This window comes from Sander lucioperca, chromosome 4 (genome assembly GCF_008315115.2).
Source record: "Sander lucioperca isolate FBNREF2018 chromosome 4, SLUC_FBN_1.2, whole genome shotgun sequence".
Taxonomy (NCBI): Eukaryota; Metazoa; Chordata; class Actinopteri; order Perciformes; family Percidae; genus Sander; species Sander lucioperca.
The window spans coordinates 12,283,443-12,308,154 of record NC_050176.1 but is presented as its reverse complement, the minus strand read 5'-3'; the positions used below and the strand labels follow the sequence as shown (position 1 = coordinate 12,308,154).

Here is a 24,712-nt window from a genome sequence, read left to right as displayed (position 1 = left end):
TAAAATAGCAGCACCGCATTACGTCAGTCAGTTTAATTTTGAGTAAAGAGAGTTTTGCATTCACCTGTCAACCTGAGCTGTTGTTTTCTTCAGAACAAAACACAAAGTCAGATTTCATGTTAATGACACTGTCACACAAAGCCCTCTCCTGGTGCTCTTTTACTGTTACACTTTCATTTTTAAATACTCGACTTTTTAGAACAGTCACACTGTTGCACTGTGTGACATGTTCCATTACAATGAACCTGGGCACTGTTGGTTTTCAGCTGATCCCACAGACACTGTCCTGCTGCAGTTCCAAATGTTTGTTCATTTGCAGTTGGAAATAGTCCCCTACAAATGCACTCTTTACTCCTGCTAAAAAGTACAGTGCCCAGCTATTTGAGGACATTATTTTTTATTATTTTATTTAAATCAAAGTATATATTTGTGACCCATCATTAAAGATTCAAATCTTAAACAGGAACTATTGTGCTTGGGAATATGTGGGGAATAGACAGACTAATGTCTTGTTGGCTTTGGTCTTTTTAGAGGATTTGTTCACATAAGAAAATATAGAACAACGCCAGCCTTATCCTTTAAAGTTTTTTCATGTCAGCCTACCAAAGTGACTTTTTATTCCCAGTCAGCCAAATGTTTGCAAATATCAAAAGTTACACTAGTGATCTAATACTTGAACACAGCATAGAGTAACTAAATGAAACAATACAATACTGTCTAATAAACAGTTTTGTTGGAATTGTTAATGTGGCAAGACACTGCAGAAAACTAATGGTGTTTGTTTTTTTTTTAAAGTGTAGCAAATAGCTATAAATTAGAATAACAGAATAACCTAAATTCTACAAAGTGCAGTGCGATCCACAGCTGAGGTCTACACCTTTTCACAATGTTGCTCCACCTTCTTTCTGACATATCACAGCAACATGTTATGTGTTGTGTTCTTCTATTGCTCTCAATCATCAGAGGAAGAAGCTCTCACACACCCTCATAAACCACTTTATCAAGGTAAGCAGCATTACATCTGGCCTCAAAATAAAACCTATGTAAACTCAGATTAAGGAGAAATACTACATGCTAGGAAATCCTGAAAGTTTCTTGTTTGTCTGAATTGTTGACACATATGATTCTGTTGTTTAAAATCAAAAAGAGCAACTCAACTGCAATTAAAAAATAAACTAAAACAAGCAGAGTCTAGAGTGCTGCTGATATTTTGAGCAGCTGTATTCTGAGTTAGTCTATTCTTTAGATTCAGAAAAGGGTCATCTATCACAGTCATTCTGAAAGTCAGATTATCCGTTGTCCTATTTAAAAAATAATGTTCTGTTATTGCAAACATAATGTATAAAGACTATGTTAATGTAATGTCTGACTTAAAGCAGCCATATTATGCTCATTTTCAGGTTCATAATTGTATTTTAAGGTTGTACCAGAATAGGTTTACATGGTTTAATTTTCAAAAAACACCATGTTTTTGTTGTACTGCAGTGCTCTCTCTCACTGCCGCAGATCCTCTTTTCAGCTGGTCTCTGTTTTAGCTACAGAGTGAGACCTCTTTTCTTCTTCTTCTTCTGTACTATCTTTGATTGCACTGCACATGCCCACACTAGCTCAGATGTAGATCATGTCAGCTAGCTAGCTCCATAGACCGTAAAAGAAAGGCTGACTTCGGTCAGTTACAAGGCAGGATTAGCTGGGAGACTTCTAAATGAGGGAAAGTAGTTCTTTTGTAGATTATGGTGAACTTGTGTGTGTTGTAGCAGTGCTTTGCTACTGAGAACGAGGTAGCATGCTAGCGTTAGCATGCTAGCATTAGCATTAGCGTAGCGTTAGCATTAGCGTAGCGTTAGCATTAGCATAGCGTTGCATGCTAACGCTACGAGCTAATAGTTGCGGTTAGCCTGCTCGTTTCGGCTTGTGACGTCACAAGCCGTGCCGATTTTGAACAGCTCACCCGGCGACTGAAGGGAGGACACATTCAGAAACTGTATCTCACTCTAAACAGCATGGATGGATTTTTTTCAAAGTTTGTATGTGTGTGGAAGCACCAGAGACACAACATAACACCCCAAATCCCAGAAAAAGTGATTTTTTCATAATATGGGCACTTTAAAAACAACTACAGTAAACCTGCACTAAATGTTGGAAGAGTGTGTGTGTTGCTTGGTTTTATGTGTGTACCAGTTAAAACGTGCCGTTGGCTTGTCCCATGTTAAGTTAAAAGCAACATTTTATTTGACATTTTTAACATGATTAAGAGTTGAATCATCCATCATAATTACAGGTTTCGTCAGAGCAAGTAATGTCTGGAACTCTAAAAGCAACCGTGTTGATCTGGTGGTTGATTCCTGAACAGGTGGACAGGTTGGACGAGATCTGCAGTCTCACCCATTCACATTCTTGCTAACCATTCTGAGAAGAATGAAATTGCAAGTTCACAAGCACACACAATGCTTTTGACAGTCTGAGACGATGTGTTCTTGCTGGTATAGAGAGGTGAAGTCTCTCCCCTTCTCATGGACCCCATGGGACCTTATTTCAGAAAAAATATCTATGGTTGTGAATGGGGAGAAACAAATTCTTTTTTGATCACATTTGAATAGAGGCATGAATTACACATGTGATGTTGGTCAATTTAAAAGATCATTTTGCAAGTAAGGAAAATCGTAAAGTAAGTAACTTCAATGCCACCAAACCAGCTTTCTTTACATGCCATGGAGAGAGAGGGTGTACTTTAACAACTGGCCTTTTATTTATTTAAAATGCTCTACAACTTGATTAGCAAGATGTCACACATTAGAGAGAAGAGATGGTTTAAAAATAGATCACACATTCTTAACTCCTCTATTAAACATCTTCACTTGGCTTCATTCAGAGTAAACAGTGGAACTGGTTTTTGGATTACGAGGACCTATTCAACTTCCTTATTACCATATATTCTTTTGCTTACCGGCTTTTTTCTTGTTCCTTTTGCAGCTATCATGGAAAATGTACCAGTCCCCGGCAACCAAATGAACTGTAATGTGGTAGTCAACATTGAGCCTGGCAACAAATGCAGTAAGAGATAAGGGACTTTTATCTTACTTCACCTGCATATTTTACTGTAATGTAGCTTTTATATTCTTGAGTTATTCCTGTCATTTCAGTCAATGTGGTAGGAGCGTTGTGGAAGCTTGTTCTTTAAACCTTTCTCAAGATCAATGTCTCCTTCTCATTACCAGTTCAACAACCTGCCTTCCCTCAACAACAACCTCAGGTAGTTCAACCTGGTGAGTGTTTCTTTTCAACTGTTTTGCACACGTTAAAATAACTTTGAATTTGTAGAATAATGCAAAAAGTCAGAGAGCTTGGAGTTCATTTCATTTCATTTCAAACCTTTATTCAAAACTCGTGGCCCATTGAGGGAGACCCTCATTTTCAATGGGGCCGAGTGCACAGCATGCATTTCAACAAATAGACAATAACATTTAAATAACAACAGATAAAAAGTTTAAACAATCAAATAAAGCAGACATAAGAAGATACATAGAAGTAATTTATCAAGGACTTAAATTGACTGATAGATGGGGGAGCGACCAATTTTAAGCTGCTTTGTGCAGCATTCCAGCAATGTGGAGCAGCAAACGAAAAAGCAGTCTTGCTAAGCTCAGTCTGACTATGAGGGACCTCAAGTCAAAGCCATTGATTGGAATGAGTGAAAAATGTATTTACATATGGAGTTAAGTGCCTGACAGTTGAACACCAACCAATGAGCATTTCACCTCATCTCAAGAGATGGCCAACCAGTCATATCATACAAAAGACAGTGTTGAGTGTTATAACTTGCATCTGTAATAAATGTAAGGGCAGAATGATAGACCGAATCTAGGGGTTTTAATGTTCAAGATGCAGCGTGCCTATAAATCACATCTCCATAATCCAAAACAGGCAAGATAGTAGCTTCCACAATTATTTTCCTGCAAGATATAGGAAAGCAGGATTTTTTTCTGTACAACAAGCCAACCTTCTGGCGCAGCTTGCAGACACAATTATAAATATGATATTTAAAAGAAAATATTTGATCAATCCATATACCAAGGTACTTATACTCTGACACCCTTTCAATACAAGAGCTGTTAACTATAGTTATACAAGATTAATAGTATCAATATGTATAGCATTTGTAAATACCATTACATTTAGTCTCATCTGCATTTAGAACAAGCTTAAAATTTAAATGTGCAGCTTGCAGGTCATTATACGCAACTTGCAGTCTTTTAGTTGTATAGAATCAGCTAGACAATAGACAATAGGGGTGGGTATACCAGAGGCCTCATGATATGATATTATCCCGATAGTTATGTCAAAATATGTTATTATTGCGATTTTAAACATATTGCAATATTCTGCGATATATTGCAATGCATTACCTTTTATTCAACTTCAAATATTCAATTTAAAATTATGTCTCCAAAGGAAAACTTTGTCAACATCTGTTTTGTTTTGTTCATCTCAGTTAAATTGTATTGCTGCAAAATGGAATTGTCAAGCAGACAAACTGACCAACACATATATAATGATATCGATCAATACTTACCATTTGTGTATTGATACAGTATTGCCTAGGAAAATATCACGATATTATCAGTGTTTCCTCTAGAATTTTTTTCAGCAGTAGTGGGGGGGAAGGGTGGGGTGGGGGTGGGGGGGGGGTTGAACGTAAAAAGTAACGTTACCTGAAAACAGCGTGTTGTTTCTTTTTAGCATCTCACATCACACTTTCAGTCACTATGACCACTACTACGGTCAGACAAATTGTGCCAAAATATGAACAATAACGTCGCTGTCAACAGGCTTATCTGCTAATGTTAGCTACTGACCGTTACCTTGTAACCATCCAGCAGTAGGGTGCTGTTACCTGAACTGGTGATTTATCATCACCGCTCATTTTACACACAGTTTAACAACAAAACGCTGAGTGAACATTACTAGCTACGTTTTTCATGTTGTTTTTGAGCGGTATGCACCCCCACTAACCTGAAAAATGGTTTTAAAACAGTAACGTTAATACAGCGTGTCGGAGGACAACAGCGTCTCCTGCAGCGGGGAGTGAAAGGAAGAGGGACCGCAGCGTTCGCTAACATTAGCTTCTTGTCTCATCTGGGGTCTGATAAACAGTAAATTCATCAAATTCAGTGTCCACAATGCTATTTTCCAATAAACTGTAGCTGTCATATTTCACGGAACCCACGTGAGTGCAGATTTCATGTCACGGCTTTCCTTGCTTTGCGTAAGATTGAATTGAAACACTGATTATGCTATATCGATTTTCCCCCCCACCCCTAATAGACAATGGTGTCATTAGCATAAAAATGGGCTTGGCCGTTTTTTTGCGCAAAAGTATTCATTTATGAATAAGCTTAAAAAGACTGGACCCAGAATTGACCCTTGCGGTACACCCTTTGAGATGGGTAACACATCAGATTTAAAGTTCACAGTTTTCACACACTCCCATCAAGATAGCTCTGGAAGAATTTACAGCTAGTGCTACACAATATTAAAAGTGTTTGTAGGAGTAAGTTGTGGTCAACTGTATCAAAAGCCATAGAGAGATCAACAAATAAGGCAGCACAATGCATCTTCCTATCTAAGGCATTTAGAATGTAATTTCTGACTTTGGTGACCACAGTGATGGTACTATGATTTGACCTAAATCCAGATTACAAAGGGTTAAGAATTAAATGACATGAGATATAGTAATTGAGTTGATTATTAACTTTGGATTCTAAAACTTTTGCCAAATATGGAAGCTTGGAAATTGGACAGTAGTTATTGAGGTTTTCAATGGTGCCTCCTTTATGTAGTGGAGTTACATGGGCAGAAAAATACCTGAGGCAAGGCTGAATACATGAGTTAAGTGATCGATCATTGATGGAGCTGCCAGCTTTTTAGCAGTTCACTGACAAGATGGTGAGGAAGTGTGGATGGTAGCTGTCTGTGGGAGTTAAAGGTGTTGGGTGTCTCCCTCACAGTAAACCAGATGGCACAGCAGCAGCCAACTGACCTTCATCTTATTTTGCCTGCATATTTCACTTTAATGTAGCTCTTATATTCTTGAGTTATTCCTTTCATTTCAGTCCATGTGGTAGGAGCCTTTTGGCACCTCATTCTTTATACCTTTTTCAAGATAAATGTCTCCTTCTCATTACCAGTTCAACAACCTGCCTTCCAGTTCCAACAACAACAACCTCAGGTCGTTCAACTTGGTGAGTGTCTCTCTTCAACTGTTTATCACAAGTTGAAATAACTGCAGAATAACGCAAAAAGTCAGAGAGCTTGGAGTTCAGTGACGGGATAGTGAGGTGTGGATGGTAGCTGTCTGTGGGAGTTACAGGATGTTTAGTCTTATCTGCATTTAGAACAATCTTAAAATTTAGAAGCGCGGGGCAACCTCTAGCTCACCCAGTAAGAGCGTGCGCCCCGTGTAGGCTGAGTCCTTTGCAGCGGTCCGGGTTTGAGTCCGACCTGCGGCCCTTTGCTGCGTGTCATCCCCAATCTCTCTACCACCTTTCCCGTCTATCCACTGTCACTATCTAATAAAGGGAAAAAGCCCCCCCCCCCCACCAAAAAAAAAAAATTTAGAAGTGCAACTCGCAGTCTTTCAGTAGCTAGTTGTTTAGATATGGTATTGATAGGTATCAGCTGCACAATAGACAATGGTGTCATCAGCATAATAATGAGCTTGGCAGTATTTTAGGGCAAAAGTAATATAATTTATGTATTAGCTAAAAAGGACTGGACCCAGAATCGACCCTTGCGGTGCACCCTTTAAGATGGGTAACACATCAGATTTAAAGTTCACAGTTTTCACACACTGGCGTCTCCAATCAAGATAGAATTTACCGGCAGTGCTATCCATACCAATATTAAAAAGTGTTTGTAGGAGTAAGTTGTGGTCAACCGTATCAAAAGCCTTAGAGAGATCAACAAATAAGGCAGCACAATGCATCTTCCTATCTAAGACATTTAGAATGTCGTTTGCGACTTTGGTGACCATTGTGACTTTTAAGTTCATGTGCTAGGAGCATTTTGTCACCTTGTTCTTTAAACCTTTCTCAAGATAAGTCTCCTTCTCATTATCAGTTCAACAACCTGCCTTCCAGTTCCACCAACAACAACCTCAGGTGATTCAAGCTGGTGAGTGTCTCTCTACAATTGTTTCTCACAAGTTAAAATAACTTAATTTGCAGTTCTAAGAGAGCTTGGAGTTCAGTGACAAGATGGTGAGGAGGTGTGGATGGTAGCTGTCTGTGGGAGTTACAGGGTGCTGCGTGTCTCCCTCACAGTAAACCAGATGGCACAGCAGTGGCCAACTGACCATTTTATTTTACCTTCATATTTTGCTGTAATGTAGCTCTTATATTCTTGAGTTATTCTTTTTATTTCAGTCCATGTGGTAGGAGCCTTTTGGCAGTTTGATCTTTAAGCCTTTTTCAAGATAAATGTCTCCTTCTCATTACCAGTTCAACAACCTGCCTTCCAGTTCCAACAACAACAACCTCAGGTAGTTCAACCTGGTGAGTGTTTCTCTCCAACTGTTTTGCACAGGTTAAAATAACTAGTACAGTGACAGGATGTTAAGATGACGGGAATTGTAGCTGCCAGTAGGAATTACAGGATGCTGTGTGTCTCCCTCACAGTAAATCAGGTGGTGGTGGTGCAGCCACAGAGGCGGCCAACTGATGTTCCTGGACAGATGACGTGTCCTCACTGCCAAAACACTGTTGTCACTACAGTCACATACACAAATGGTTTGCTCACCTGGCTGATCTGTGGCACACTAGGAATCTTCATGTGAGTAGAGAGCCTAGCACACACACACACACACACACACACACACAATAAACTGAACCAGCTTTAAATAATTTACAGTGTATACAATACATGATAAAGTATTATTATTTTTTTTACTTTTTTCTGATACTCGTCACCAGGGTCTGGCCTTGCTGTCTCATCCCCTTCTGTGTGAATGAATGCAAGGACGTGCAGCATTCCTGCCCCGTCTGTAACAACGTCCTGCACATCCATAAACGCATGTGAAAAGCACCGCAGTGTCCTCTCTGCTGAAGTACCAACAAAACATAGAAAAGTCATCCATGACTAAATAAAACATTTAGACAGGAGCCAAACCCCTATAAGCAAACACATCAGACGTAGCCATGAACTCTGCACTCACTTGTGTCAAATGTGGGTTGTAACTGCATTACTCTGTACTTTACATATTTGTAGATAGAATATTACACAAGAGCTGTTTTATCTTCTTTTCCTTTATCTGTTGATTTAAAATGTGCAAAGGTGTTGTAAAAAATCTAATGTGAAAAATCATGATCATATTTTTTCTTGACTTGACCTAAGTAAAGTTAATTCAATATAACAAACCTCTGTTAAAGTTAAGCAACTATGAAGGATGGTAAATATTATACTTATTTTACTTAAATTAAAGCAACACTAAGGGCCCTGACACACCAATCCGATTATCGGCCGTCGGACAGTCTGGCGAGGTCAGTGACTCGAGTCTGTTCAGTGTTCCGTGCCGCCGTCCGTCGGAGGAGCTGTCGGCCTTTATTTTGGCCAACCCGACATGATCAGTCGGAGATAGGGCAGTCGGGACTCACCGGGAAATGGCGAGCGGATGAGCCTCTCAAAATCTGACGAAAATCTTTTAAACTGACCTTTGTCGATCTGAAATGAAGACAGATTCAGCAACTGTATGGCCTATTTCTCGCTTAGAATGTTTTCAGAAAGACGTTTTGGTGAACTATTTTAGTACAATATGAGATCGTATTCTGAACAAGCCGCCATGACAGTCTGGCTGTGAATTTCTGGAGAAAAAAGACCCACGTGATGCGTTCGTCCTATCAGCTGCCGGTTTTCATTTTCTGGGAAACAATACAGAGAAGCGCCGCTTCCTGCTATGGAGACGTATTACATTTCGCACACACACAAAATTTTGTTTAAAAGCAAAAAAGGTTTGTACAATATTCCAGTCAACATGTATTGCCCACTGTATTTCCGAATTAGCGTTACCAAGAGGTTAAATAGATGTGATGAACCTACCTGTCGTAAATACTTTTGTGACTTTGTGAATTTTTTGATTTTGTAAAAATCGACCCGTGCAAAGGCATTAATAAAATCTATATAAAAATAGTGTTCTTTTCACTGTTAGTCTTCTTTGTCATTACAGGTCATTTATGATCATTAGATGAAAAATTACATTGTTTCAGAAACATTATAAAGTTACATACAGAGGCTAAGTTAGATTTATTGATTAAACTCAAATAGTTATATAATGCACTTAAAATGGCAGCGGTGGGCGTGGCCAGAAGTGGGCGTGTTTAGAAACCGGAAGGGGAAACCTTTTTTTTTTTTTTTTTTTTTTTGAGGCAGTACTCAAAAAAGTACAGTACTCATCAAAGTGCTATGTAAGGTGTGTTTCACCGCGTGTCACGTTCGGCCTGGTATGACTATAAAGTGCTCCGATTGTAAACGCATATGCCAATCCAAACATTGTTTTGACCAACATAAACTACTTGACCCAACACACAATATCATTCAATGAACCAAACAAAGCAAACATAATTAGCCTCATGTTTACCATCGTGATAACGGGTTTCAAAATCATAAAATATGTATTTTGTACTATCCTCTGTTTTTTCGATGGGTTGGATAAAACATTCATGTGTTTCATCAATTAACTGCACACAGTGTGTGCATACTGGTGTTCTACAGATGTGGGTTTTTTTACCAAGTGGTAAGTCATTTGACATTCAGCACAATATTTGAGCCTGGCGCATGGAATGATATTGTGTGTTGGTTCAAGTAGTTGGTCAAAACAATGTTTGGATTGGCATATGCGTTTACAATCGGGGCACTTTATAGTCATACCAGGCTGAACGTGACACGCGGTGAAACACACCTTACATAGCACTTTGCATGAGTGACCCAATGGCGTTTGGTATGTCATGTAACACACATTGCATGCATACGAAGCACCGAAAAACCCCTTTTTATTTTTGATAAGGCAGAAATGGTTATTATGTAAGTATAACCATACAGTTTTCACATGCGGTTCGTCGTGTGTTTTGAAAAGCTTTAGTTTTTTACAACCAGACCCATGATGAAATATTACAATTTTCACATTCAAATGTTTCTGAAATTTGTCAACATCAGAGAATGAAACCATGTGCGAATCAGCATACCCCAGATCACTATGAAGTTGTTTAGCATATTTTATTTTGTCACTTTGAGACATGCCTGCATTAACATAATGTGCCAGACAGAGTGCGAAACAGATTGCCTGGCTCTGTGTTTTTAGGATTGTACAAATGATTCCCCTTTCTGGATAATATATCATTATAAGGTACAGTTCCTAATAATAGACGCGCCCCACCACTCATGTTTCTAGCTACTCTTACAATGAATTCTAGCGAGTCATCCGTCATTGAAGTATCGTTGCTTTGTAAAACTCTGGAAATTTGCTCCAAAAATAAGTCTGCATTATACTGATCGTTTGCCTGCAAAATGGCTTGAATATCATTACCTAACGAGGACCCCCTTAAGGATACATTTAAGACACTATCTTGATTGGTATTCTCTAATGCTCTATCGATGATGCCTGTTAATGTATTATGCACCCTGGTGGGGACACTGCCTATGTCTTGCAAATCAACGTTTCGCAAATCTAAACTCAAAGGTAGGAATCTCTCTGGTAAAAATATCAGTTGACACCCTAGAGGAACTACCCTCCCCAGACTGTATATTTGACCGAATGTTATTTGGGGATTGTACACATGTGTTAGATGCATTACTTGTGCAAGGATCTGTATTTGCAGATCCAGGAATTGAAGTTCAGTCAGACAATATACACTCAGAGTGTGCATTTGCATGAGTGTTATTCAATGCTTGTACACGTGTTAGATGCATTACTTGTGCAGGGCTGTACATCTGTATATATATTTGCAGGTCCAGGAATTGAAGTTCGGTCAGACACTATACACTCAGAGTGTGCATTTGTATGAGTGTTATTCGATGCTTGTACACATGTGTTAGATGCATTACTTACTGATTTCCAACAACCGTTCATTCTTCAGACAGATGCATCTGAACTTGGGGTTGGGGTTGTTTTGTTGTAGGGAGACCCGGGTAATCTTCAGCCTGTGTTGTACATCAGCAGGACACTCAACAAACATGAAGGGAGGTACTCAGTTATGGAGAAAGAATGCCTTGCCATTAAGTGGGCACTGGACTCTCTTCGCTATTACCTGCTGGGACGGATATTTGTTTTGGAGACAGACCACAGGGCTCCAGCATATGAGGGATACCAATTCCAGGATAACACGGTGGTTTCTCGCCATGCAGCCTTATGACTTCGATGTTCTCTACAGGAAAGGGAGAAAGAACTGCACAGCTGATTACCTTTCTAGGACGCCACAGGGGTCGTCTCCAGAGGGAGGGGGAAATGTCATGGGGTTACCCCATGCCTTCATTTAAGCCAGTGGTAGCATTGGTCCTAGCATGCTAAGCTAACCCTAGCATGAGCGTTAGCATTGGACTGTTAGCATTAGCATTACCATTAGCATGTGGGCTAGCATCAATGGACACATGGCTTGTCAATTCATGTTATTTCCTTTTCAGTGTATTTAAGGCTGAATCTCAATTCTCTATTTACCCTACCCCTTAGCCCTTGGCCCTTGGTTTGTGCGCTCCTGTGAGAGTAAGTGCTGTCCCAGTACTCATATTGGTCGAGGGATAGGGCTAGGGGGAAGGGCTATGTACACCTTGACGCCAAGTAAGAACGCGAGCTTACTTGAACAGCAAGGGCTATCCTGATTCATTGCGCAACAGGAAACATGGCTGCCAGGTCAACCAGAGAGATACATAAATGTAAATATTTTCGGCTTAAAGAATTGATTTAAAAATTACGACGGTCTTGTTTTGTGCTCTACACAGTCCTGTACATATATATTTGCAACCATGTTGTTAATTGAAAACTTTTTAAAAATCGCTAGCTTGCTATGCTAACACTAAAGTTAATGTTAACGTAAGCTACATTGCTTATTTGCACAACAGTCACGCATTTCTCTGCCTTGAATGGACTTCATGCATGTCTACAGTGTTAACTAAACTCCATTAGCAGCGAATTTCGTTTGATATCAGTGCATAACACTACCGTCCTGTATCACACAGGGACACCGGAGGAAACCCAGCAGCTAATCCACTTTCTGAAAACGAGCACAAGTTTCTGCGTCCATGTTGTAGCCATTCATTATTGTATTGGTACTGTATTATTGTAAACGAGTAATTCATTCCTGTTCATGCACCTGTACATTGTTGTTGGTTATGATACAGGACACTAATGAAAGAAATGGGGTATGGAGGGAAAGGTTACTGGCCAACACGCATCAGACTAGGGTCTGGAATTTCAGAATAGCTGTAGTTTTTTGTTTGTGGTCTTGTGTGTCTATTTTTAGTTTTATACATTTGAGTGCCTTCTTTATATGTGTGTGACATGTAAGTTATGGTTCTAATAGTTGATAATGGTGCTGTAATATAACATTTTTATATAATGTTTTTGCCTGTAATGTTTACTTTATTGGGCAATAAAGAGCTTTTTTCACTTTTCTTTTTCAAAAAGTGTTAATGAACATCAATGACATTCAAAACAGTGATAACTGAAACAGATATACAACACACCTTGCTGTGTGTATAAAAATATTTATTGCAAACAGACCTAAGTATGTATGATGATGTAACCAAGTGGCGTCCCATTTCATAGGGGTATGTTTTCACCCCTACCCCTTACTCCTCGTTTTTCTAGGGCCAAGGGCTAAGGGGTAGGTAAATAGAGAATTGAGATTCAGCCTAAGTACTAGTCGAAAGAGTAGAAATCATGATTTGATAAATACGACACATACACAGTTAATTTCAAGTTATTTATTTTAGGTTATTGGATTTACCCAAGGTCATCCAAATGTTTGCATGTCTCATTCACCTGTTCTCATCTTCAAGCAGGGATCTGGGTCGAAGCGGCAAACAGGAAGTGACAGAGTTTGGAGTAATTTATAGGGGGGAAGACCTGGAATGGTCCAAGTGTAAGCCAGTACAGAGGGGGGTACTGGAGTGTCTAAAGTTTTCTGTTTTGAGAAGCTTGTTCAGCATGTAACATTTAATTTCTGGTTTTATAGTTGGTATATTGTGTATTAATGTAGCCAGAAATGTTTTGGAATGTTGAGGTAACATGATGGGGTTTGATTGATTTCCAATTAACTTTGGTTTGTCTTGTAGGAGGGGCTTCAGGTATAAAGGAAGGAGGCAGAGACTCCTCGGGGCAGAACAATTTTGGCCTGGAAGGGTGCAGGTGCTAGAGCCCAATAGTCAGGGCCTGATTTAGGTTTTTGTATTGTTTAATATTGTTTGGTATGATCATTTGAATAGTTTGTACTTAGTTTCCTTGTTTTGTTTTTGTTATTTTTGATATATTTTGTAATAATTCATCCTTGCACTACTGCACTTTCCCTGTGAATGGGGAAGAAATAAATCGAAGCACCAGGTGAACAACTCCTGACTCCATGTATCCTCCTTCCACCATAGGGCTAAACATTACAAGAGCAAGCAAGCTAGCTGTTACTGTCAGAGACCCAAAAGTGAACTGACTTGCACAAAAACCCCTGCCCCTTTATACCATTACAAAAACACACCTACAGTAGGAGGGTTTAACACCTAGTTTAACTAGTTTCACGAGTTTCCCCCAGGGATACTGCCACTGTTTTAAGGCACCCCCAGTGAATGGAAGTGACATTAGTTACATTACATAAGTTATCAATAAAATATCTTATTGAATAGCCTACAATGTATGAAGAGATAGATCAGAGATTACAGTACTTTTGGTAAAAATCAAATAAGATGAACAGGATGACTAGATGGTTAAAAAAATTGTCTGGTCTCAACTAAAACTAGGACCCCCCAAAACTTTGCAGTGAGGTGTTTCAACTTCCCCCCTTTAGCACATTAATTATACTACAATCACAATTACTATGGTGCGGCCTATTTGTCAATCATTTCCCTAGCTGTCAATCAATATCAGTGGATCAGAACTATAAACAAATTATGGCAAGTCTTAAAATAATAACTATTGTTCTTAAAATATAAACAAAAACTACTTTTTGGCTCCTACAGTACTGTTTCTCCCCATTTTTTCCCCAGAGTCAGAAACAAAAAAAAATGTCTGAGGACAGACCTTTTTTATTTTTATGTATTTGGTCTAAAGTTCAACTAAAGCTAGGACCCCCAACAACATTATTATTAGGATATAATAGCTCAGATAGTTGAAAACTAATGCTAGGACTCCCAAAAAAAACATTATTATTATTATTAGGCTATAATAGCTCAGATAGTTGAAAACTAATGCTAGGACTCCCAAAAAACATTATTATTAGGCTATAACAGTGCAGATGGTTGAAAACTAATGCTAGGACTCCCAAAAACATTATTATTAGGCTATAATAGTGCAGATGGTTGAAAACTAATGCTAGGACTCCCAAAAAACTAAAACAATTAGATGAAAAATTACACTGTTTCAGACAAACATTATAAAGTTACATACAGAGGCTAAGTTAGATTTATTGATTAAACTCATTCTGTTAATAGAGAGACTTCTATCACAATAATAACCAATTCATTGCTTGTACCATTAAATTATTCAAATTAATAAATCACCAATTGATCACCATGAAATGTCATTACTGAGATCAAATTGCAAACCAAAGCAAATAATTATTTATTGCACATATTTATTTCATCTGTATTATCACAATGTGGTTGAAACTGCCTCATAGTTCCAGATTTATAAAAAATAAAAGCCAATAATGTTAAAATCTAACTCCTAGAAACACTGTTGGTGCTTTTAAAGAATGTGAAAAACATTTCTTCTTGGATGTCCACAAACCACCTGAAACCTAACCCTGACAAAACTACGCTGCTTTTCCTTCCAGGGAAGAGCTCTCCCGTAACACTTTACAATAAGGTACACAAAAATGTAGTTACTGAGGAACAAATGAGGAATGAGTAACGAATGGTTAGTTAATGATTAGTTACTGATTGACTGATTCAAGCACTAATGATTAGTTACTGGTAAATTGACTAGTAGCTACTGTTAGATGAATGAGTAACGAATGGTTAGTTAATGATAAGTTACTGATTGACTGATTCAAGCACTATTCAATTCAATTCAATTTTATTTATAGTACCAAATCATAACAAGAGTTATCTCGAGACACTTTACAGATAGAGTAGGTCTAGACCACACTCTATAATTTACAAAGCCCCAACAATTCCAATAGTTCCCCCAAGAGCAAGCATTAGCAGTGGCTATTGCGACAGTGGCGAGGAAAAACTCCCTTTTAGGAAGAAACCTCGGCAGACCCAGAGTCTTGGTGGGCGGTGTCTGACGTTTGGGGTTATGACGGTACGGGATGTAGCGTGGCACAGCAGAGCATGGGTGGACGCGGTGGACGCGGCAGGACGCAGCAGGACGTAGCCGGACATTGCAGGGAATCGCAGAGCGTAGCAGGGTGTAGCCGGTCCACAGCGACAGCTGCACCCAAGACCCAGATCTTGGTGTCACCCTAATCCGAGGTGATGTTCTGGGCGAAGAAGTAAGACGACCAGTAACTAATGATTAGTTACTGGTAAACAGACTGGTAGCTATTGTTAAATGAATCTGAATTGAATTGAATTGAATTGAATGCCTTTATTGTCATTGTACTTTACAATACAGTGAAATTAGAATAACTAGACCTAAGTATTCAAAGCTCTGGTAAATGCCAAAAGACACATATTTACAGCTAAAACCATAATTATATAAAACAGCAACCCCCGCCCTTCCTAGTAGCGCAATGTACACAATTGTCCTTCAGTACTCCGTCTGAGTTTGCGGTATATTCTTGGGTTTTCTCCGGCCAAATCTTAACCGGTCCACTCAGTGAACAGAGGAAGTGGCTGAGAACGATGACGTTGAGGTTGTGCGCTAGCTTGAGTTGTAGTTCCGTAATGGCGGCGGAGAAAGACACGAGCGAAGCCATTCGGTCCGTTGTTGGAAATAGTCCCCTACAAATGCACTCTTTACTCCTGCTAAAAAGTACAGTGCCCAGCTATGTGAGGACATTATTTGGCTTTTTTTTTATTTATTTAAATCAAAGTATATATTTGTGAACCATCATTAAAGATTCAAATCTTAAACAGGAACTATTGTGCTTGGGAATATGTGGGGAATAGACAGACTAATGTCTTGTTGGCTTTGGTCTTTTTAGAGGATTTGTTCACATAAGAAAATATAGAACAACGCCAGCCTTATCCTTTAAAGTTTTTTCATGTCAGCCTACCAAAGTGACTTTTTATTCCCAGTCAACCAAATGTTTGCAAATATCAAAAGTTACACTAGTGATCTAATACTTGAACACAGCATAGAGTAACTAAATGAAACAATACAATACTGTCTAATAAACAGTTTTGTTGGAATTGTTAATGTGGCAAGACACTGCAGAAAACTAATGGTGATTGTTTTTTTTAAAGTGTAGCAAATAGCTATAAATTAGAATAACAGAATAACCTAAATTCTACAAAGTGCAGTGCGATCCACAGCTGAGGTCTACACCTTTTCACAATGTTGCTCCACCTTCTTTCTGACACATCACAGCAACATGTTATGTGTTGTGTTCTTCTATTGCTCTCAATCATCAGAGGAAGAAGCTCTCACGCACCCTCATAAACCACTTTATCAAGGTAAGCAGCATTACATCTGGCCTCAAAATAAAACCTATGTAAACTCAGATTAAGGAGAAATACTACATGCTAGGAAATCCTGAAAGTTTCTTGTTTGTCTGAATTGTTGACACATATGATTCTGTTGTTTAAAATCAAAAAGAGCAACTCAACTGCAATTACAAAATAAACTAAAACAAGCAGAGTCTAGAGTGCTGCTGATATTTTGAGCAGCTGTATTCTGAGTTAGTCTATTCTTTAGATTCAGAAAAGGGTCATCTATCACAGTCATTCTGAAAGTCAGATTATTCGCTGTCCTATTTAGACTGTCAAAAAGTAAAAAAAATACAGTGTTGTGTTGAATGCAAACAAAATGTATTAAGACTATGTTAATGTAATGTCTTGTACTTTGTGATGAGTTTAAAAACAGCTACAGTAAACCTGCCCTAAATGTTGGAAGAGTGTGTGTGTTGCTTGGTTTTATGTGTGTACCAGTTAAAACGTGCCGTTGGCTTGTCCCATGTTAAGTTGAAAGCAACATTTTATTTGACATTTTTAACATGATTAAGAGTTGAATCATCCATCATAATTACAGGTTTCGTCAGAGAAAGTAATGTCTGGAACTCTAAAAGCAACCGTGTTGATCTGGTGGTTGATTCCTGAACAGGTGGACAGGTTGGACGAGATCTGCCATCTCACCCATTCACTTGGGTGCTTCTCAATCCCAAGAATGCAACTCTCAGGGAGAACATTCTTGCTAATCATTCTTAGAAGAATGAAATCACAAGTTCACAAGCACACACAATGCTTTTGACAGTCTGAGACTTGTCTCACAATACACACACACACACACACACACACACACACACCAAATCTAAACAAATAATATTTATGATTGATACACACACACTAGTGTTACTAGTTTCACTTTTGATGATTTGTTCCATTATAATTCAAAACTTCAATGCCACCAAACCAGCTTTCTTTACATGCCATTGAGAGAGAGGGTGTACTTTAACAACTGGCCTTTTATTTATTTAAAATGCTCTACAACTTGATTAGCAAGATTTCACACATTAGAGAGAAGAGTTTAAGGAGGTTTAAAAATAGATCACACATTCTTAACTCCTCTATTAAACATCTTCACTTCGCTACATTCAGAGTAAACAGTGGAACTGGTTTTTGGATCACGAGGACCTATTCAACTTCCTTATTACCATATATTCTTTTGCTTACCGGCTTTTTTCTTGTTCCTTTTGCAGCTATCATGGAAAATGTACCAGTGGTAGTCAGCGTTGAGCCTGGCAACCAAAGCAGTAAGAGATAAGGCACTTTTATCTTACTTCACCTGCATATTTTACTGTAATGTAGATTTTATTTTCTTGAGTTATTCCTGTCATTTCAATCAATGTGGTAGGAGCGTTGTGGAAGCTTGTTCTTTAAACCTTTCTCAAGATCAATGTCTCCTTCTCATTACCAGTTCAACAACCTGCCTTCCCTCAACAACAACCTCAGGTAGTTCAACCTGGTGAGTGTTTCTCTTCAACTGTTTTGCACACGTTAAAATAACTTTGAATTTGTAGAATAATGCAAAAAGTCAGAGAGCTTGGAGTTCATTTCATTTCATTTCAAACCTTTATTCAAAACTCGTGGCCCATTGAGGGAGACCCTCATTTTCAATGGGGCCGAGTGCACAGCATGCATTTCAACAAATTCAAATAACAACAGATAAAAAGTTTAAACAATCAAATAAAGCAGACATAAGAAGATACATAGAAGTAATTTATCAAGGACTTAAATTGACTGATAGAAGGGGGAGCGACCAATTTTAAGCTGCTTTGTGCAGCATTCCAGCAATGTGGAGCAGCAAACGAAAAAGCAGTCTTGCTAAGCTCAGTCTGACTATGAGGGACCTCAAGTCAAAGCCATTGATTGGAATGAGTGAAAAATGTATTTACATATGGAGTTAAGTGCCTGACAGTTGAACACCAACCAATGAGCATTTCACCTCATCTCAAGAGATGGCCAACCAGTCATATCATACAAAAGACTACATTATTACATTATTGTAATAAATGTAAGGGCAGAATGATAGACCGAATCTAGGGGTTTTAATGTTCAAGATGCAGCGTGCCTATAAATCACATCTCCATAATCCAAAACAGGCAAGATAGTAGCTTCCACAATTCTTTTCCTGCAAGATATAGGAAAGCAGGATTTTTTTCTGTACAACAAGCCAACCTTCTGGCGCAGCTTGCAGACACAATTATAAATATGATATTTAAAAGAAAATATTTGATCAATCTATATACCAAGGTACTTATACTCGGACACCCTTTCAATACAAGAGCTGTTAACTATAGTTATACAAGATTAATAGTATCAATATGTATAGCATTTGTAAATACCATTACATTTAGTCTCATCTGCATTTAGAACAAGCTTAAAATTTAAATGTGCAGCTTGCAGGTCATTATACGCAACTTGCAGTCTTTTAGTTGTATAGAATCAGCTAGACAATAGACAACAGGGGTGGGTATCACCAGAGGCCTCAAAATATGATATTATTGCGATTTTAAACATATTGCAATATTCTGCGATATATTGCAATGCATTACCTTTTATTCAACTTCAAATATTCAATTTAAAATTATGTCTCCAAAGGAAAACTTTGTCAACATCTAAAATTAAATTAAATTAAATTGTATTGCTGCAAAATGGATTTGTCAAGCAGACAAACTGACCAACACATATATAATGATATCGATCAATACTTACCATTTGTGTATTCATACCTTGCCTAGGAAAATATTTTTATTTTTTTATTTTTTTTATTTTATTGGTTTATTTGATAGGGACCATGCATATTTATGAACACTGTTGTATAAAAACACCATGTAAATATGCCAGAATTAGTTAAAATAACTACTTTCCATCTGCGGTCCCTAGGCAGGTGACAAAGACGTTATTCATCCATCTCTATACTGCATTCGATTTGCCAGTAAAAGTGTATTGGTAAAGAAATATGTGACTGTTAAAAGTGAGTGCATCTCTGGTTTTCTAGAAGCCACTGTTTTAAATGAGTTTTAAAAGTGTTGAATGTAGGACACTCTCTTATTTGGAGGGGCAAGCTATTCCAAAGTTTACCTCCTATTATTGACAATACATTTTGTCCAAAAGTGGTGCGTCTAAATGATATCACACAGTCCCCTTTTACAGAGGCATGTGTACTTCCTCCGCTTTCAAGTCTTCGAATGAAGCCATGCAGCGGAGGGGGGGCAAGATTATATATATTACACTTTATATATCAAAAGAGCATATCTGAAATGTTTAAAATTTTCAAAACTTAAAAATGTATGTCTCTCTAAGATATCGCAATGGTGAAATGACAATGCCTTTTTATCAAAAGTTTTTATGGCTTTCTTAAATAGAGATTCAATGCTTTTAAGAGTAGCTATGCTAGTTAATGACCAGTTTGTAAAACAATACTCAATATGTGAAAGGATCATAGTATACAAAAACAACTTGGCAGCTTTGTTGTCAAGAAATGGCCTAACTTGTTTAAAATTCCGCAAATTAAATTTAACTTTATTTGCCACCTTTTTCACATGACTTTTGAACGTTAGGGTGGAGTCATACATGACTCCTAGATACTTGAATTCATTAACAATATCAAGCTCCTGTCCTCTAAGGAACACATTAGAATGTGACACCTTCATGTTTTGTTTAGTAAACGCCATACAAACAGAAAAGCGAAGCTCTGCTACTTCTGCTACTTGGGTGGAGTGATTTGCTTTGCAGCAAGCCTTTCTGAGAATATAGTTCCCGGTTTGTTTATGGTTAGAAGATGGCTGTGTCTCATGTGACCTTGTTATTTGTACACGCTGTGACTATACAAATCACAACATGTAAATAGGAAAATGTTGGCGTTATTTTGTCACTTATTCGGAGCAGTAGGCTAGTTGGAACCAGTTACCTGCAGGTTCTGTGCTAGGCTAAGCTACTGGTGGAGCCATCAGACAGCGTTACAACACGCACAGACACAAGAAGGGTATGTATCGACTTGTCTTACTCTGGGGGTTACGGTGAATAAGCTAAAGTCCCAATAAGTTGGCGTGTTCCTTTAAAGGGTGTTGGGTGTCTCCCTCACAGTAAACCAGATGACACAGCAGCAGCCAACTGACCTTCATCTTATTTTACCTGCATATTTCACTTTAATGTAGCTCTTATATTCTTGAGTTATTCCTTTCGTTTCAGTTGAAATTTTTCATTTCATTTCAAATTTAGAAGTGCGGGGCAACCTCTAGCTCACCCAGTAAGAGCATGCGCCCTGTGGGGGCTAGTAGCTAGTTGTTTAGATATGGTATTGATAGGTATCAGCTGCACAATAGACAATGGTGTCATCAGCATAATAATGAGCTTGGCAGTATTTTAGGGCAAAAGTAATATAATTTATGTATTAGCTAAAAAGGACTGGACCCAGAATCGACCCTTGCGGTGCACCCTTTAAGATGGGTAACACATCAGATTTAAAGTTCACAGTTTTCACACACTGGCGTCTCCCATCAAGATAGCTCTGGCAGTGCTATCCATACCAATATTAAAAAGTGTTTGTAGGAGTAAGTTGTGGTCAAAAGCCTTAGAGAGATCAACAAATAAGGCAGCACAATGCATCTTCCTATCTAAGGCATTTAGAATGTCATTTGCGACTTTGGTGACCATTGTGACTTTTAAGTTCATGTGCTAGGAGCATTTTGTCACCTTGTTCTTTAAACCTTTCTCAAGATAAGTCTCCTTCTCATTATCAGTTCAACAACCTGCCTTCCAGTTCCACCAACAACAACCTCAGGTGATTCAAGCTGGTGAGTGTCTCTCTACAGTTGTTTCTCACAAGTTAAAATAACTTAATTTGCAGTTCTCAGAGAGCTTGGAGTTCAGTGACAAGATGGTGAGGAGGTGTGGATGGTAGCTGTCTGTGGGAGTTACAGGGTGCTGCGTGTCTCCCTCACAGTAAACCAGATGGCACAGCAGTGGCCAACTGACCATCTTATTTTACCTTCATATTTTGCTGTAATGTAGCTCTTATATTCTTGAGTTATTCTTTTTATTTCAGTCCATGTGGTAGGAGCCTTTTGGCAGTTTGATCTTTAAGCATTTTTCAAGATAAATGTCTCCTTCTCATTACCAGTTCAACAACCTGCCTTCCAGTTCCAACAACAACAACCTCAGGTAGTTCAACCTGGTGAGTGTTTCTCTCCAACTGTTTTGCACAGGTTAAAATAACTAGTACAGTGACAGGATGGTAAGATGACGGGAATTGTAGCTGCCAGTAGGAATTACAGGATGCTGTGTGTCTCCCTCACAGTAAATCAGGTGGTGGTGGTGCAGCCACAGAGGCAGCCAACTGATGTTCCTGGACAGATGACGTGTCCTCACTGCCAAAACACTGTTGTCACTACAGTCACATACACAAATGGTTTGCTCACCTGGCTGATCTGTGGCACACTAGGAATCTTCATGTGAGTAGAGAGCCTAGCACGCACACACACACACACACACACACACACACACACACACACACACAACCAATAAACTGAACCAGCTTTAAATAATTTACAGTGTACACGATACGTGATAAAGTATTTTTACTTTTTTCTGATACTCGTCACCAGGGTCTGGCCTTGCTGTCTCATCCCCTTCTGTGTGAATGAATGCAAGGACGTGCAGCATTCCTGCCCCGTCTGTAACAACGTCCTGCACATCCATAAACGCATGTGAAAAGCACCGCAGTGTCCTCTCTGCTGAAGTACCAACAAAACATAGAAAAGTCATCCATGACTAAATAAAACATTTAGACAGGAGCCAAACTCCTATAAGCAAACACATCAGACGTAGCCATGAACTCTATGTTCACTTGTGTCAAATGTGGGTTGTAACTGCATTACTCTGTACTTTACATATTTGTAGATAGAATATTACATAAGAGCTGTTTTATCTTCTTTTCCTTTATCTGTTGATTTAAAATGTGCAATTGTGTTGTAAAAAATGTGATGCAGAAAATCATGATCGTATGAAGATCGACCTAAGTAAAGTTAATTCAATATAACAAAACTCAGGGCCAGGGCCATGTACTAACGCTTTTGCGCCCACTTCAGGCGTATTTCTTTCGCAACGTGCACGTAAAAGCATGGCGAGGTATGTACAAACAGGCTGCACTGAGGTAAAAGTGCAACTGAACTGAAAATGGCAAATTGCGCTTTTCCGTGTCATGCCTATGCATTCATGGGAGGGTGAAGGGGAAAGTGGGAGTTTCCCATAAAGAGATGGGAGAGGAAGCGTAAAGTGCGCCTAATTATGTATTCCGCGGTATGTACAAAAACCTCCCGTGACAGCGCGCCTCTATTTTGTGGTTAAAATTCTCCACCCCTTAAAAGCAGGTGTAAACCTGCCGCAAGCGAGTTTCCTCACATATGCCTCCTGGTGAAATGGCAGCAGTAATCCGAGCATGACGACGACATAGGCCAAGGAGACGAGCTGAAAAGATTTCTGCCACAAGGATCACACTTTTTCAGTTGAGTGAATACAAAATCATTAAGCGTTACAGATTAAGCAGCCATGCAATATTACAGTTACTGGAAGAAATCAAAGATGACATTGAATCTCCAACTCAGCATTCACATTCACATTACATTCCAGTAGTTGTTAAACTCCTCGCTACATTACAAATATTGGTATCAGGATCATTTCAAACAGTCATAGCATCAGCAGTGGGAAAATAACAGTCTGCACTCAGCCGTATCATAGCACAAGTACTTAACGCTTTGCTACAGCGCACTAGTCAATACATACATTTCCCCACAACTAATGCCGAAATAACACGCATCAAGCAGGATTTCTTTGACATCGCCCATTCAATTGCGCTTTTAAATGTGCGCAATTTACGGTATAGTGGGCGGAGAAAGGCGCTGATTACCCGATGAACTACAGGTTTGGTAAATAAGACGTAAGCTGATGTATCACAGCGTGCGCTTTCTGCGGGTTGGCCATGGTGCTGATAACACGGTTGGGGGTGAAATATTAGTCATATTTTACTTAAATTAAATCTGTCCAGTGGATTCTTTTATACTGCAGTGTGTTTTTTAAAGACTGCAAAGAAATTACACAAATTATTTGGCTTTGCATTTGCATTTCAATGTATTATAATGATTTAATTTTGATTGCATGTTGAATGATTTTATTTAAATTCATTCAAAGCTAGGAGTGCTATGTGTTTTCTATGTGATTGTCAGTGATATGATGGAGGGAGGGAGATAGAGGGAGAGAGGAGGATGGAGAGAGAGAGAAAAGGATGGAGAGAGTGTGGACAAAGAGAGGGACCTGGAAGAACCAGGTGAGAAAGTGGAAATACATTATACGGGCAAAAACACTTAAAATATTCCATTCACATTATATTTACATATGCATTTCATGGAGGACTAGGCTCTTAAGAAAAAGAGATGTTGGATTTTCCCCATCTGGTTCAGAGGCATTATTAGATTAGATTATTCATCATTTAGCTGTATAACCATATCAGTTTCTATCCATTGTGTAAATGGAAAAGTTGAAAATTAACAGCAGAAAAAAACATGAATAATCCTGCCTAAAAATGTCTATGTCTATATGCATGTCTCAATCTGTCTATTTCTTTCCCCAAAACTCAACAGAAGTCATGATTTAAGGGTTAAAAAAAAAAAAATCTAACCTAACTTAACTGCTATCAACTTTTCATTAGGGGCTGAGCCCCCCCAAAGGTCAGATCCTAGAATCGCCCCTGGACTGCAGTTCTCCAAGTAGACAGCAGATAGAGCCAACCGACTGTGAGCTGCAGTCTTTTATCTCACACATCGCCATGTTCACTTGCCACTTCCTGTTTATGAAG

General features: G+C 38.7%; 1 protein-coding gene across 1 annotated transcript in view; it reads left to right on the top strand.

The window, feature by feature from the left end:
• Positions 1 to 22,632, top strand: part of LOC116042954 (cell death-inducing p53-target protein 1 homolog) — a 36,913-nt gene extending 14,281 nt beyond the window's left edge. Inside the window, exons 7-12 of the mRNA XM_036000801.1 lie at positions 3,219 to 3,266; positions 7,120 to 7,173; positions 21,603 to 21,656; positions 21,983 to 22,036; positions 22,160 to 22,313; positions 22,467 to 22,632. Coding sequence (XP_035856694.1) covers positions 3,219 to 3,266; positions 7,120 to 7,173; positions 21,603 to 21,656; positions 21,983 to 22,036; positions 22,160 to 22,313; positions 22,467 to 22,572 — 470 coding nt within the window. The 3' untranslated portion in view covers positions 22,573 to 22,632. The remainder of the gene's footprint in view (positions 1 to 3,218; positions 3,267 to 7,119; positions 7,174 to 21,602; positions 21,657 to 21,982; positions 22,037 to 22,159; positions 22,314 to 22,466) is intronic.
• Positions 22,633 to 24,712: the final 2,080 nt, after the last annotated feature.